General features: G+C 38.8%; 1 protein-coding gene across 1 annotated transcript in view; it reads left to right on the forward strand.

The window, feature by feature from the left end:
* Nucleotides 1-16,314, forward strand: part of LOC130909099 (protoheme IX farnesyltransferase, mitochondrial) — a 37,831-nt gene that overhangs the window by 20,457 nt on the left and 1,060 nt on the right. Inside the window, exons 5-6 of the mRNA XM_057825176.1 lie at nt 9,079-9,149; nt 14,895-15,127. Of these exons, the coding sequence (XP_057681159.1) occupies nt 9,079-9,149; nt 14,895-15,127 (304 nt within the window). The remainder of the gene's footprint in view (nt 1-9,078; nt 9,150-14,894; nt 15,128-16,314) is intronic.

Raw genomic sequence — 16,314 nt, forward strand, 5'->3', positions numbered from 1 at the left:
ATCTGTTTCCCTAATTATACCTACAAATTTGTCAAATGTTTTACTCGAGATTTTGCCTGTAGTATATTTAGTGACATTTGAGAAGTAGAATTAAATTACTAAATATTTTTATTTTTAAGGATACTTGAGCTGAGGCATTTTTCACCCTGTGCTTAGCCTCTAAAATGCAAGAGTAAACTGTTGGAAACTAACAGGTTTTATTTAATACCCTGGGGATTATGACCATGACAGATTTTAAATCATAACTTGTGATATTCAGTCAAAATACAAACAGTACTCTTAAAAAGTATTGCTGGAATGTCTTGCAATTTGGACTATTGGGCTGGATTAGCGGAATGTGGTTTGGCATCTTTTTGAAGCGCAAACTCGACAGTTGATGCTGCTGATGCGCTTACTTTTACACTCCAGCCCAAACATCTGGGCTTTGCCAGAGGAGCAAATTAATTCACCTCTCAGAGTTCTCCGATTGCAGCCTGGCTAACAAGGGCGTTTTGATGCCGTGCACAAATAGTGCGAGTAATGTTTTGGACAGGCACACTATCACCAATGTGTTAGATCACTTGGTTGATGAATATTGTATGTGTTTGATAAAAATAAACCTCACTGATAGCTATGCAAATGTATTTGATGTGCAGTGTATACTGCTATCCACTGTCTCAAGGTGCGAATGTAAAATGGTCAGTATGCAGCTGTATTTCGCTGTACGTACTTCATAAAGGAGTGCAACCACTAATGGATGTAGATATTGAGCAACAAGGAACATAGATACAATTTGTAGAATCAGAATGGTACGTTATACTGTTAATTGGAAGGTGGAGTTTGAAGTACTAAATATTATCACAAGCAGTCTTCTGGCTACAAAATTTGTGGCTTTACAGGAAATTCCACCCATAGATTTATTTTTATACAAGTCTGTCCAGACACCCAAGGATTTATCCATGAGGTTTATGTTTAATGGAGCCGATGAAAGGTGACGTGCAAAAACTGCATCCTGTCAGTGTTTTTGCCAGGGGGGATGGTGGGCTTGTAGTTTCCCTTCGGCGTCTCAAAATGAGCTGCCAAGCGTCCGTCAAAAAGGATTCTTTTCCGCTCTTTTGGGACGGCTTCAAGTGTCCAGGGTGGCACGCTCACAGCAGCATTGTGGAAACCACAATAATATCTTGGTGAAGCAGAATGTGGTGATCTCTCATTATTGTTTATTTTATATATAGACTGATGGTTGGTGTAGGACAAATGCAACATTTTAGTCACATAATTCCAATGCATGTACAACGTGGCAGAATGCTAATACTAATCTCACTCTTTCCAACATTAACGTGGTAAGAGCAGCCGACGTTACAGTCCTCAAGATTAGTGCATGGTTTATGCTTCTGCCTTGGGCCGACAGCGTAGCCACGGTGTTGAACCTACGCCGTCGATGAGCATTTGAAGCTCTGCTTAGAAGTGAGGCATTGCCCCTCCCACAACGTCACATTGGATAAGGGATGTGCTGATGAACCTTAGGCTCGAGAAAATCAGATATATTCTTCGCGGTTCTGAAAAGAAATTTTATAGTACATGGGGACCTTTTCTTTCATTCTTTGACAACACCGCTACACAAGTGCAGGAATGACATATGCATTGTTATATTGCTCATTTAGCCATGGGGGATGGGCAACGGTACGGTCGCTGTCCATGCTGCTCCTATTTGGTGGAACATTTGAATGTATTGCACTGTATTTTTATTCTGTAACAATTATGTATTGGAAGTGATGGCACGGAAGAACTTTCTATGACTCTCTGGACATTTACGATTAGACTTAGACTTCATGGTTGGTTGTGTTGGATAACTTAGAGTGAAACATTTTTTTTTTTTTTTTTAAGTTTGGGGAGGGGGGTGTTCTGTATTTTTGTAAAACCAATAAAAAGAAATTTGAAAGAAAGAAGTGAGGCATTGCGCTGTAGTGCGCCACCCAGTCTACGGTGGGGTGTATCCTTTGTGTGATTTCGCGGGCTTTCACGGGGCTTCACATAGCACTCCTTGGTTTCTTTAATGTCAGATACGGAACAGCTGCTTCCTGAGCTGGAGTTCATCGAAATCGAAAAAGAAATACTTTTACTCCAAATTTTGAAACGCAGGAGAGGCAGTGGTCTGTCCGACTACTGAACCAGTCGAAGGAGAAAATGGATGAATTTGCCATACTTGTTCACCCACTGAAGGGCATGGATGAAGAAATGCGATTTTTCTGGATGCCAGCAGGCAGATTTTATGATCTTCTTGGCCGAATTAAACCTTCAACTTCACACCAGCAAACACACAGCAAAGCAATCACAGAAATGACATTTTGTGTGGCACAATCACAGTCCTTGCTGTTCACTTAGCAACACGTAACCGTGAAGGTGTCGTCAAGATTTCGTCAAGAAGACGTGCACGTCAGGCTACGGCGTAGAGTCGAAGGAGGGTACGCAGTCTCCCGAGGCAGAAGCACAACAGCTGCTTACGTTGGAGTCGGGAAAGTATGAAAAAACCCAGCAAGTGCACTCATATGCTTATAATAATGACCACAAAGGTCCGCGACCAAATGCTAGCGGGCTAATGTGGCTAACTAAATCGAGATGCGATCTGCAGACACTATCAGTTATTTTTAGTGATACAGATCCCACAAAGTTTATGAAATTGGCGGTGCACATTTAATCAGACCTCTTCTGCAGTATATGCACAAACCTTTTGATCTTCATTCGAACAGCAGTGCCCTTTCAAAATCACCTTTATACAACCTTGTTCTCAGCTGTATGCGCTGAGTGTCTGTTTAGTTTCATCGTGTTCTCGCCCGTCAGAAGCATTGAAGCGACTTGTGACGAGAGCTTAATCTGAGTAAATCTCTCTGGTTCTTGTTTGTGGAGCGGCCGATCAGAGGGCAGGTTTTCAGCCGAAGCCTTGAACGAGAAGGGCCCTTTGAGGGTGTTGTGGCTTTTCACCAGTAGATTTGGATCATCAAACAGACGATGTCCTGACAAGCATGGATGTTGGCCCATTGTTTTGTTTAGTGTAGGACCGAACACCTGTGCTTGCTTCAAACGAGTCAAGAGGAACGCAGTGTTTGGACGAGTCAAAGCCTTCCAGCTGCTCCACCGTGGGTCTGTTTTCTTGTGCACACATGCTTAACATAAATTTAGGCAGTTTAATTGTTAAAATGCTTTGGAATAGATGTTAGGTAAAGGTTTTTGAGGGCTTTATACTGCACCTTTTGTCCTGATTGATGGAAATGTCTTGATTTTAAGGGTCCCAGATGCAAGTCCTTCTAGAATTGACACGCTAGCAATTTGAATGTTTTACTCTTTACGTATAATAAAAGAATAGGATAATGACATCATGCAAAAAAGTTAAGCTTGTTTTTCTGTTAGGGTTTACTTTATGACTTGTATCTTTTATAACTTTTATAACTTATGGCTCCTGATACCAAATAAGCTTTAAAACGTTTCTTTAACAGAAAGTTTTTTTCCCCCCATCATTCCTTTGTATCAGCTCCTGCAGAAATAATGCTTGCTATCGCTAAAACAACCCTCTGGTCAAAACTCTTGTAGGCGGGTATTAATCTTAACAATTTAACTTTATAAATGTTAAAACAATTTAGCATCATAAAATGAGTCATCAAACTGCATTGATATGCAAATTTAAAATTCTATTGTTGAACCGTACAGCTATTGCTAATATAGTCCTATAAGCAACACAAGGTGATCTCAACAAAATCTCTGCAGTTTAGAAGCACATTCCTTGCTAGGCTCATTAATTTCCAACATGTCAAAAAGTCTCTGCTTTTGCAAGGGCACCAACTCATAAACTCTTAATTAGTCCTTCTATCACCAGGAAAAAAGCTGCATTTTATCTTTTTCTATTCTCTACTAAACAGCAGTTGAATATAGCTATATCAGTGTTTTGGGCAACCCTTTTCATTTTCATCTTAGTCTTTTAGATGACAGTACTTCTTAGTTTTAGTCATAGTTGTCATCTCAAAATGTGGGTCTTCGTCTACTTTTTAATGACGTAAACTCAAGACCAATTTCCTCTATTTTTAGTATGTTTTCATCTGTAACTTCAAAAAAACATTATTCTAAAATATGTAAACAAAGAATTCCAACAAGGACAATGCCAACACACTCAGCAGGAAAACAGTGCATTATTTTCAATTAATTATTAGCACTTCACGAGTGACACAACTACACATTGCTGCGATCAGGGGTGAAAGTGGCTAGAATTTCTTGTTGAAGCTAGCTGACATAAAGGTCGGCACGGAGCCCGATTTATTTTATTTTTTGGGGGTGGGTAGCGGGGGTACCTAAAACCACCGAAATATAAAAACTGCCTTTGGGACAGTTACACATATAACACACAATGAAAGACAACAGGGTTTACACATGCATTAGGCTACTGCATAACACTGAAACAAGACATAAATGAGAAACTGGTTTTCATTCAAAGTTTTATTTTTTTCACTGATTTGCAATTCCATCAAATTTTTATTTTCCCTCATTTCCTCATATCTAAGTAAAATACCTCTAACTTTGCCTTTAACTATCTACCAACAAAGGATGCACATTAAAATTGAAGATAATGTAAACATTGATTTTTTTTTTTAATAATGTATATGTCACAATAACAAAAATAAGTACAAATGACTTATGTTATGCACAGTGAAATGGAATACATTTTAAAGATAACGCAAACATTGACGTTTTTAAAATTATAATTTTAACTAAGTAGCCTAACATAAATGAACAAAAATATTGCCAAAGTGCACATTAACAGGAAAATGTTCTGAACCTCCTATCAGAGCAAATAAAATAAAATAATTCTCTGTAACTCTTTCCTTTTTCTTAAAAATCTGATCAATATTCCGTTGCATTGCCCTTTTTTATGGCATTAATTCAACAAGCTTGTTGTTTTTCCTCCCCTCTATTTCTTCTTCCCAAAAAAAAGTGCATATAAACAAGGGCTGCAGCTATCGAATATTTTAGTAATCGAGTATTCCGCTGAAAATTCTATTGCTTAATCGAGTAATCGGATAAAACTTTTTTTTTTTTTTTTTTTTTTAAGGTATAGAGCAATTATAAATATACACGAGAAAACAAGATATTTAATCTAATATTGAGCCATTGTCAGTCAATTAATGTCTTTATTTTCAATGTACATTGTTGAAAACAGCCAACAATTGCATCTGAGATGTGACTAGAAAAAAAAGACTAATTCACTGCTTTCACTCAAAAAACTTAAAAAAAAAAAAAAATTCTTACCTAAAAATGTCATTACGCTTAATAACACAGATCACGTAAAAGTTATTTTAAGTTTTAAGTTAGTCTAAACTGTAGGTCCTTATAGGATTTTGAGTTTTTGCAGTGTTCAAAATAAATGTATGATACCTGCTGTGATGGAGCACATTAGGGACCAGTGCTACTTGGTGTTTTATCAGCAATGACTTCTGAGCTAAAATTGACAGTTAGCTTTATGTTTTTATTTTACACGCTCATCACTCTACAGCGCAATGTTTTTACAGATTAAATAAAGCCTGTACGTAAGACACGTTAGCCACGCTACGACAGTAATCATAATTAATAGAAACCTAATCCTCCGCAGGGCTAACGTTACGTCAGCAAGGGACAGTAACGTCAATCTTATTTATTAGCGCTGAGAAGTCTACTGCTTTAAGATGGCGGCTTCTTACTAACGCTGCTGAGTCAGTCATTTCGCATCTTGTTCTATATATATGTGATATCTATGAGATGCATCAGACGCTACCTGCTACCACCGTAGCATCATGCGGGCGTAGTTTATAGCAACGTCAGCATGATTTTTAGTGGCTGTTGGCTGCAGTAGGGTATTAATGCTTCTTCCTCTAAGCACGTGACATCAGTGTGTTGTCCCGCATTAAAAGTAGTCAGGGCAAACCGTGATGCTTAGAGCTGGCAAAATGAAATGATTCCTCGAGGCGAATAAAATTACTCGGATCGGTTTTTAAACTCGAGTTACTCGAGTATTTGTTTCAGCTCTAATTTGAACCAATCAGAGCTAACTATCCATGCTGATCACATGTCGGTCTGTCAGCCAATTGAACGGACAACTGAGTCAAGGGTGGTTTGCTTGCATGCATAATATGCACCTCCAGAGGACTCACCAGACTCAATACATTGGATGCTGGGAAGACCTCCTTGAAACGGATTACACTACACAAGCACTTTATTAGTCTTATTGTTAGCACTTGAAATAAACTTGTAAATCTGACGCTAGGAGATTGTTTTCTTCTTGGAAATGCGTGTGTGGCAGCCTGGCAGTTTTTTTTATTTTAAGTTTATTTTTATGTGGTTTTGATAGTTGGCATCATATTTTAGGTATCAAAGCACTGTTCCGCCGTGTTCCAACCCCGAATCTTTCCGTAACAGCGTACCGGACCTTTCCAGCCCACTTTCACCCCTGGCTACGTACGATGCAGGCTAATTACACATAAAACGTTACACATTGTGAACATGTGATGGAAACTATTGCACATTTTCATCTCGTTCCGGTCAGATGAAAACTGACATTTGGCTCGTTATGTTTTAGTCTCCCAAAATAGTTTTTTAGTTTGTTTAGCTCGTTATCATCTCGCCATTGCATGAAAAAATTGTTCGTTGACAAAATATTTTCGTTGTCGTCATCGTTGACGAAAACAAAACTGAGCTACCTTCTATATATTTTAGGTGCTGCTCTTCAAAAATTTAAAATTGAATTTATCAAATATCACATACAATTTCTGAAACACTGTATGTAATCATATTCACCATCGAACATTACATTTTGCAATCCTAGATTGTGGTCATTTTAAAAACATCCTTATTATCTTCAAAGCTTCCGTGTCAAGTGTGTGTAGGAAAAGGCTGTCATGCAGCCTGTTATCAGTGGACCTCTTCTGCTTCGGCTTGGATCACATTCAGCTGTAATAGCTCAAAGGATCTTCTGATCTTCTTTTAACTTCCCCAGTCGCCTGTTTTCTGTCTTCGTCCGTGACGTGATTGTCCTTACACTTGTGTTGCACGTGAAAGAGTGTGTGTTAAAAAAAAAAAAGATTCCACTTCAGCTTGTTTGCTTATGCCAGTTTTAATAGGTTATGTAATACTAACTTATTGATAGTACCGGTATTTAAAGTATGCATCATAGACTGCATTGCAGCAATCAAGTATAGTTCTTATTTTGCAGTTGCTGGAAAATTAACCTGTTAAGTCATTTGTAAGTAATAAATATAAGAGTAAGTTATTGAAATTGAAATTGCCAACAGGCAAATGGAGAATATATTTCAGTGCTGTCACAGTAACACTAACACACAAGGGGTGTCAGGCGGAAACAATGAAAATGGGCTGGGCTGCCGGCTGATATGAACCAGATGAGCTGGGTTGGCTTTAAAGACTAAATAAATTACGAACAATAGTAGACAAATGTTGGAGAGGATCAAAATGATGGTGGACGGGCTGGAAAGTTCTCTTCTGTATTTCATGTTTAATACAGGCACCAGAAATACTTACTTTGAAATCCTCACTAATCAAACGTTTAGCTTTATTTAGTCACTGCGTTTATGATTCACCACAGCACTTTAATTGCATTGACACACTCAAGATTTAGCTTTTTGTTGACTCACTCAACCAACAATAAAGTTGGAGTAATCATTTTAGAGGGATAAATGGAACAGTTACGTATGTTGAGTTGAAATTTGTTAAATCCACAAAAAAAAAAAAAAATACCACGAAGGTTACCTCAGAAAGACACATCATTTTTTTGTTTGTTTTTGGTGTCATTTTTTGCACCAGGGGACGTTAAAAGGCAATTTCCTACCAAACGTAATACCTTTGTTGGATGATGTATACGAACAGTTTTCACTTTGGGACCGACTACGCACAATTTGATTGCATTTCGTAGTCCCCAATTGGTGTGACATTTTTTTAAATGGTAATGATACAATTGTCAGGCAGGTCGATGCTTTTGTCCACGAGTTGACAATTTGGCATCTGTCCTGCATAAGGTCTGCTTCATTGCCTCTTTGCTTAGATGAATCTCTCCCGACGCATTTCCTGACCCAGGAAATAGAATTAACACCTCCGCCCCAACCTCCAGGTCCCACGGCCGCGCATGCAGCTGTGCAATCCAAACGGACCGGAACATTAAAAGCACCACCATTGTGGGTGTATGATGTATTTCAGTGCACCCGCCATTTCCGGGATAGCTGCGGTGCTTCTCCTACATTCCGAGCATCGTCGAATGGCCATCAAATATCATCATAGTGCAAACCCTGATTCAAATCACTGTAATTAAAATTTCTGCTTTGTCACTAGTCTTCGAGTTTTTCACTGAGAAGGTGCCATTAGCTTTTTTTTTTTACGAAGATATTCACACTTGATCTGTTTTTTTCATTAGTTCAAGGCCAGTATGAGAAAAGCAAATACACGCACATGGAGACGCACTTGCAATAGCTAGTTCCTGTATTTAAGCTTCCCATGTGTTTGTGTTTTAGTCACACATTGCCAATCTCATGGGAGCACTTTGAAGAGTTCTCCAGAGCCGACCATAAAACGGGAGTATAAGTAATTTTTCCACAGAGTTGTATCCCACAACGCTCACACACATCAGCAGCATCACCTCCCACCCAACAGCCTCCACCAACCACCTTGAGTCATTTAGACTTGAGTGCAGGGTGAGCGGTAAGCAGTCTTACGCCCCTTAATGTTTTTGAAGATTCGCCCCAGAAGCCAGTTTAGCTTAGCAGGTTGAAATTTGGGAGGCATGATTACTGCCAACCATGAGTAGATCCACAAAAAAGTCTTAAGAACCCAAGATGACACAGGGAGTTTACTACAATTTTAGATCAAAGCACCCATTTCAGTAGTTCAGTTTGCAGCTTCAAAGCCTAAGGCTATGTTGACACTGCAGTTCAATTCTGATTTCTTTACCCTTATGCAACACATATCAGATCTGACTAAATGTCATTTTGTCAAGCAATAAAAACTTATATCCTATTTACACAGCTTTGTGTTTGTGTGCTTCACGTAATGATGGTCTTTGTCTTTGTGTCTCCGCAGTACTTTGAGGTGCCATTTGACTCCAACATGAACCGAACCAAGAACCGTCCACTTGTCCGAGGGCAGATAAGGTACACTCCTCTCCTTTGCTTTACTGCTGAGGTTTTTTTTCACCTCAGAATACCCTCATAAAGCTACTGATGTATGCCAAATGGGAATTCTTTTCAGTGTGAAAGTGTTTGCATTGCAGTAAAAGATGGGAAAAACTGTGCTAATTTTGGCTTTAGTTGCAAACTTGTTCTAAAAGTGACACGAGTTGCAATGGCATCAGCTGAATGAAAAAGGGTTGAACTGTAGGTGCGTTTATAATATGAAGTAGGGCTGCAACAAACGATTATTTATATCATTGATTAATCAGACGATTCATTTTTTTCAACTACCTTTACAATTTATCTTGAAGTTGTTTTAGGTAAGTTAACAATGAAGACAAAAGGGATTACCATTTCCATCAAAAATAATATTTTAGTACAGATTCCTGACTTAACTGTAGTCTACAACTGTACTGTTTTAAGTCCATATAACTTGTTAACGTTTTTAATAAAGGTTCTTAGTATAAAACATAAGAATTTCTCAGTACACAAATCATACAAATGTCCTTTTCATTCACATTAAAAAAACATGAGGGCAAAGCACTGATATAAATTATGTCAATGACTCATTTATTTAAACAAACTGAACAACAAAATCAAATAAGGAGGAGGCAGATTGTAATGAATCAGTTTTCTTAATCAAATAGTTGTTCAAAAATACAATCCAAATTTCAAAGCACACTCACTTGTATGACATTTTTCAGTTTAAATGAGAGTTTGTGTTGGGAGGAGACTAAGCTGTTGTAGTTGTTATTATATTATTATAATTATTATCTAAGTTGTTATATAAAAGGGTTTATGTGTATGGTTTCTTTATAAAAAGAAATGATACAACTTTACTATCTAAAAATAACTCAAGTGCGAATATGTTTCTCCAGAACACAATACAAACGGACACTTACACTGCTGGTCAAAAGTGTTGGCAAACCCCTGCAATTCTGTCGGATAATGCTCAATTTATCCCAGAAAAGATTGCAATTACAAATGCTTAGATAGTAATATCTTCATTTATTTTGCTTGCAATGAAAAAATACAAAAGAGAATTGAAAAAAAAAAAAACATTTTACACAAAACTCCAAAAATGGGCCGGACAAAAGTATTGGCACCCTCAGCCTAATACTTGGTAGCACAACCTTTAGACAAAAAAACTGCAAACATCCGCTTCTGGTATCCATCAATGAGTTTCTTACAATGCTCTACTGGAATTTTAGACCATTCTTCTTTGGCCAACTTCTCCAAGTCTCTGAGATTTGAAGGGTGCCTTCACCAAACTGCCATTTTCACATCTCTCCAGAGGTGTTCTATGGCATTCAGGTCTGGACTCATTGCTGGCCACTTTAGAAGTATCCAGTGCTTTCTCTCAAACCATTTTCTAGTGCTTTTTGAAGTATGTTTTGGGTCATTGCCCTGCTGGAAGACCCATGACCTCTGAGGGAGATCCAGCTTTCTCATACTGGGCCCTACATTATGGTGCAAAATTTGTTGGTAGTCTTCAGACTTCATAATGCACACGGTCAAACAGTCCAGTGCCCGAAGCAGCAAAGCAACCCCAAAAAATGAGGGAACCTCCACCATGTTTGACTGTGGGGACCATGTTCTTTTCTTTGAAGGCCTCGTTTTTTTTTTCCCCTGTAAACTATATGTCGATGTCTTTTCCCAAAAAGCTCTACTATTGTCTCATCTGAAGAGAGAACATTCTTCCAAACTGTTTTTGGCTTTCTCAGGTAAGTTTTGGCAAACTCCAGCCTGGCTTTTTTATGTCTCTGGGTCATAAGGTGGGGTCTTCCTGGGTATCCTACCATACAGTCCCTTTTCATTCAGACGCCGACGGATAGTACGGGTTGACACTGTTTTACCCTCGGACTGCAAGGCAGCTTGAACTTGTTTGAATGTTAGTCGAGGTTCTTTATCCACCATCCGCGAAATCTTTCGTTGACATCTCTTCAATTTTTGTTTTCCGTCCACATCGAGGGAGGTAAGCCACAGTGCCATGGGCCTTACACTTATTGATGTCACTGCGCACGGTAGACACAGGAACATTCATGTATTTGGAGATCGACTAGTACCCTTGGGATTGTCCATGCTTCCTTGCAATTTTGCTTCTGAAGTCCTCAGACAGTTCTTTGGTCTTCTTTCTTTTCTCCATGCTCAATGTGGTATACACAAGGACACGGGACAGAGGTTGAGTCAACTTAAATCCATTTTAACTGGCCAAAGTGTGATTTAGTTATTGCCACCACCTGTTATGTGCCACAGGTAAGTAACAGGTGCTGTTAATTACACAAATTAGAGAAGCATCACATGATTTTTCAAAGGGTGCCAATATTTTTGTCAGGCCCATTTTTGGAGTTTTGCGTAAAATGATAATGATTTATTTTTTTTCCCATTCTCTTTTATGTATTTTCATTGCAAGCAAAATACATGAAGATATCACTACACAAGCATTTGTAATTGCAATCATTTTCTGGGAGAAATTGAGCACTATCTGACAGAATTGCAGGGGTGCCAATACTTTTGGCCAGCAGTGTAAGACACTAATTAGCATAATCGCTAACTAGCTTAGTGCTCCGTGTTAAGTAGTAATGACTCATCAACGAAGAATACAAACAATACAACTGGCTTCATTTACTCACCTCACACTGGATCTAACGACACAAAAGACAATCTAACTCTCAACATTTCATAATGTTACTATACTGATTCAGCAACCCAACATGAGTGTAACTCTGTCTAATCAATGGCATGCGTGCGCTGCCTCACCTTACACACAAACAAGGACGCAAACAGGCCTACTCATGTCTGCTGGCAAAAATTGATTATGAAATTCATTGGCAGATAGTTTATTATTTGAGTTTAATCGATTAGATGTTGCAGCCCTAGTATGAAGATCAGAGAACTGGTGCATATTTCAGGAACGCAGTGTGAATGAAGGGATATTGGGTCCTTTTACAATATTAGGAAGAACCCAAATAGGCAGCAATAATTTTGTGTGTAGCCACAAATCTTTTTAGCACTGTAAAACTTGTTTGACACTCAACCAGCTGAACTTATACTTTGTCACTGGAAATTTTTCGCATTAAAGTTTCTTAGCACCCACTTCAAACTGACCTTGTACCACTTTTGGTTTTGGCTAAAGACAAAATTAGCAAAGACTTTTTGGTCTGTGTGCAGCAGAAGCGCCCTCTTAGCTCATGTGAAAGGGAATCAACAAGTAATGTTTCTAGTTAAAAAGATCCAAGAAACCTATGCTGATTGTACCATATTTTTCGGACTTTAAGTCGAGTTTGGCTGGGGGTGCGACTATTTTTTGAGAACTACTGTATTTTTCGGACTATAAGTCGCAGTTTTTTTTCATAGTTTGGCTGGGGGTGCGACTTATACTCAAGAGTGTCTTATGTGTGAAATTATTAACACATTATGATATCATTTCAGACGTTATTTTGGTGTTTTGGAGTAGAGCAGGGCGGTAAACCGAAAATTTACCGTTACCGAAATTCTTCACGATGACCGACGTAATTTTGACCATGTCGGTAAATTCGGTAATTTAATAAAAGAAGAAAATATAGTCTTTTCATCCCGCTTTGACTCTGTGTTGTTCGGCTATGTTCATTCCCCTTTAAGAAAGCACAGTGTGCTTACGTTGGGAGTCACATGGTTTTCAGGAAGCCAATCAAACAGAAGCCCGGTAGGCTAACGCTAGCTGCTAACGCTAGCTGCTAACGCTACAAGTAAACGGGATGAAGTCGGGCTTAAGTTAGCGTCGCCAAACTTTCACCCGACATTAAGTAAACTCTTGACAGGTTCCAGATAGGGATGGAAAAACCGAGGCTTTCTGAAACAATGAACCACTTTTAAGACAATTGCCCTAAATTGAATCACTGTTTGACACACTGCAAGAGCCCCATCTACTGGATAAACAGTGCACGTTTCTTTTAAGTAAAGTTGACAAATTGCCTCAGCATTACATATCTAAAATAGAATTAAGTGGATGTCGTCTATTTCATCCAGGAGATCGTGTCGTCATTAAGTGTGATTTACACAATTAAAGTTGACCTCTTTAAGCCTGTGTCATTGCTTTTGTCTGTGAAGATGTGTTCTAAGCAGTATTTGTAATACACGACAGTGCTAGTCTTGTAAGTGGCTCGTCTTAGATGACAGGGAGTAACTATGTATTGTTTATTTTTTGTAAAAATTACAGTACAGTAAGCACAGTGCTTGGGAACAGGAATATTATTTATTGCATACTGTAAGGATTTCCAAAATCATAAGATGTAAATAATTGAGCTGAATAAAAGAAAGGAAAGGTTTGTGAAACATTTTATTTTTAAATTAAGTATAATTTCTGGGGGGCGGGTGGATGTGTCGTATTTGTATCTATTCTAAATATCTAAACGTATGCCACTATCTAGTGTATAACAATGCGGAATGAATTTAATGAAATTCAAGTGATGATATTTTTCAAGTCATACAAGCTGTTATAAATGTTCACACAAGAATTCTTATTGTTTACAAGATTTTTTTTAATACTTAATGTTTAGACTGCATGTGCAATTGTTAAATTGAAAGCTGGTAAATAAATTTAACGAGAAACTGTTAATTTGTATTCCATGCATTGATTCAAATTTTCAAATTATATAACAGTTTGCTTGGGCGAATTTATCGTCATTTATCGTTATCGAGGTAAATCTGCTCAATTTATCGTGATACGTACTTAAGGCCATATCGCCCAGCCCTATTTTGGAGTGACACTGATGGTTTGGTAAACTTGTTAGCATGTTCTTTATGTATAGTTATCTGAATAACTCTTAATAGCTATGTTACTTTAACATAGCTGCCACGTTCGCATTTCGTTGTTCATGCGTCATGTAACATTATCATACTGTACACTTATTCAGCATGTTGTTCTCTATTGTATTTTTATATTAAATTGCCTTTCAAGATGACATATCTGTTCTATGTGTTGGATTTTATCAAGTAAATTTCCCCCCAAAATGCGACTTATACTCCGGTGCGACTTACATATGTTTTTTTCCTCTTCGTTGGGCATTTTATGGTTGGTGCAACTTATACTCAGGTGCGACTTATTGTCCGAAAAATACGGTAGATTCAGCTCAGAACTAATACTGACACTGACTCCGTGTGACAAAGGTCAACCGAGTCCTCATATCAGGGTGCTCAGTGGCGCCCGGCCTGCTAACAAAAGCTCATTCAAGTGTTTTTTGTTTTGTTTTTTGACATTAAACACCTGACATCTTCATCAAAGCCACCTCAAGCCATGTAATACGTTCCCCCTGTTCCTTTCCTGAAGCCCATTGATCCACATCCTCCTAGCCCGCCTACTCCAGTCAGGCCACATAAAACAACACTAATTACATTAATGCATCCACTACCACAATTTCAAAAAACAGCTTCTTTTTTGCTTTTTATTTTGAAGAAGAAAGCGCCATGTTTTGGTTAAGATTTTAATCAGTTCCCTCTAATTTATGTAGCGTTTAGCAACAGCCTTTTAAGCTGCTTTCAATATGAGATAAGTGGATGAAAAGGAGGAAGAAATTGAGTTTTTTCCTTCTGGTTTTGATTTTCGATGTGTCGTTGATGTTTCCGGCCTAAAACTCTTATCAGATGTGCTTCTTTTAAATCTCCCGTTTGGAGTAGCTTTGCTGACTCTTTTGTGTGTACTCAAAAACACTTGACACTGTTCTTTTTTTCCATTATCATCTTCTACAGTCCCCTACATGCTGTCACCTTCGCGCTGGCTTGTGGCGTGCCGGGCGTGGCGCTTTTGACGTGCGCCGTCAACCCTCTGACAGGGTTTCTGGGCGCCCTTAACATCGTGCTGTACACGTGTTGCTATACACCGCTCAAGAGGCTCACCATCGCCAACACGTGGGCAGGTGCTGTGGTGGGTGCCATACCGCCTGTCATGGGTTGGACGGCTGCCACTGGCTGCCTGGATCCAGGTATCCCACCATCATGTATAATCAAATTCTTGCTATTGAAAAAAACTGTGCAGCATGACTACAGTGATAGTCAACAACGTTCGGTCACACAATTAGGGATGGGAATCAAGAACCGGAGAAGAACCAGTTCCATGTGTTTCAATTCCATGCAACCGTTTGACAGTTTATCTAACGATTCTCTTATCGATTCCAACCAGCACGAATTACGTCACGTAACTTACTCATGTTACACACATTCAATTCAGCAAGTAAGACTACATGATTACTGAAAGCGGAACCACTCACCAAGTATAATCTGAAGAGTCGTCACCGAGTGAGTTTGCATTGATTTTCACAGGCATGTCATTATTCAGCAGACTATTTAAAGAAATGGTGATTTTTTTTTTTGCCAAAAAAGTCTATTAATGGGTCTATCGTATTCCTCGTCAAATACTCTATAAGAAAAATATAACATATATGCATCTAAAATAATCCTTAACAATTTTATTAGCAATTTTAATACTCCTGTTAGAAAGGTTCTTTGGGTATGTGTTCGTTCGTTCCCATTGCAACCAGTCAGTTACTTCCTGTTATTGTCTTACATCACACGCACTGCGTGTTCTGGGACCGAGAATAGGCGTTAGGTGCGCATTTCAAGAAGAATGCGGCCACCTGTTAAGATGTGTGCAAGGAAGTGGTAATCTGTGTGCGTCCATGAATGAATGTAAGTATTTCCTCTTCATGTCATAAAGTTCTTATGATACGTTAGAGCCGTTATCAGCGCGACCGTTTGGTGTTTTTACTGTTACATCGGCTGGTTGCTCCCGCTCATCATCGCTGTGTCTCCTGTTCGTCCTCGCTATGTCGAGGAGAGCAGTGTTTACATTATATTCGCGTTGCACATTTGTGTTAAGAGGGAACGTGTTATTCTAACATCTTAAGATGAAGTTGTGCATCCATATGGGTGTAAAGTGCTTAGTTTTCACCACTTTTATGGCCAGGATGACCGCACATGCACGCAGCATGCTTCCGGGTTGTGCGCGCACACTCACACCCCCCCACCCCCCAACCACCACCACCTTTGTTTTCATTATACTGTGCGAGTCAAGTATGTGTGTTATTGACTGCTTTACAGTCAATTTGCATTGTTTATTGCATCCGCACTAATATGATGCAATTTTCTTTCCTTTCAGAACCACATATATACC

This window comes from Corythoichthys intestinalis, chromosome 21 (genome assembly GCF_030265065.1).
Source record: "Corythoichthys intestinalis isolate RoL2023-P3 chromosome 21, ASM3026506v1, whole genome shotgun sequence".
In the NCBI taxonomy this organism is placed as follows: Eukaryota; Metazoa; Chordata; class Actinopteri; order Syngnathiformes; family Syngnathidae; genus Corythoichthys; species Corythoichthys intestinalis.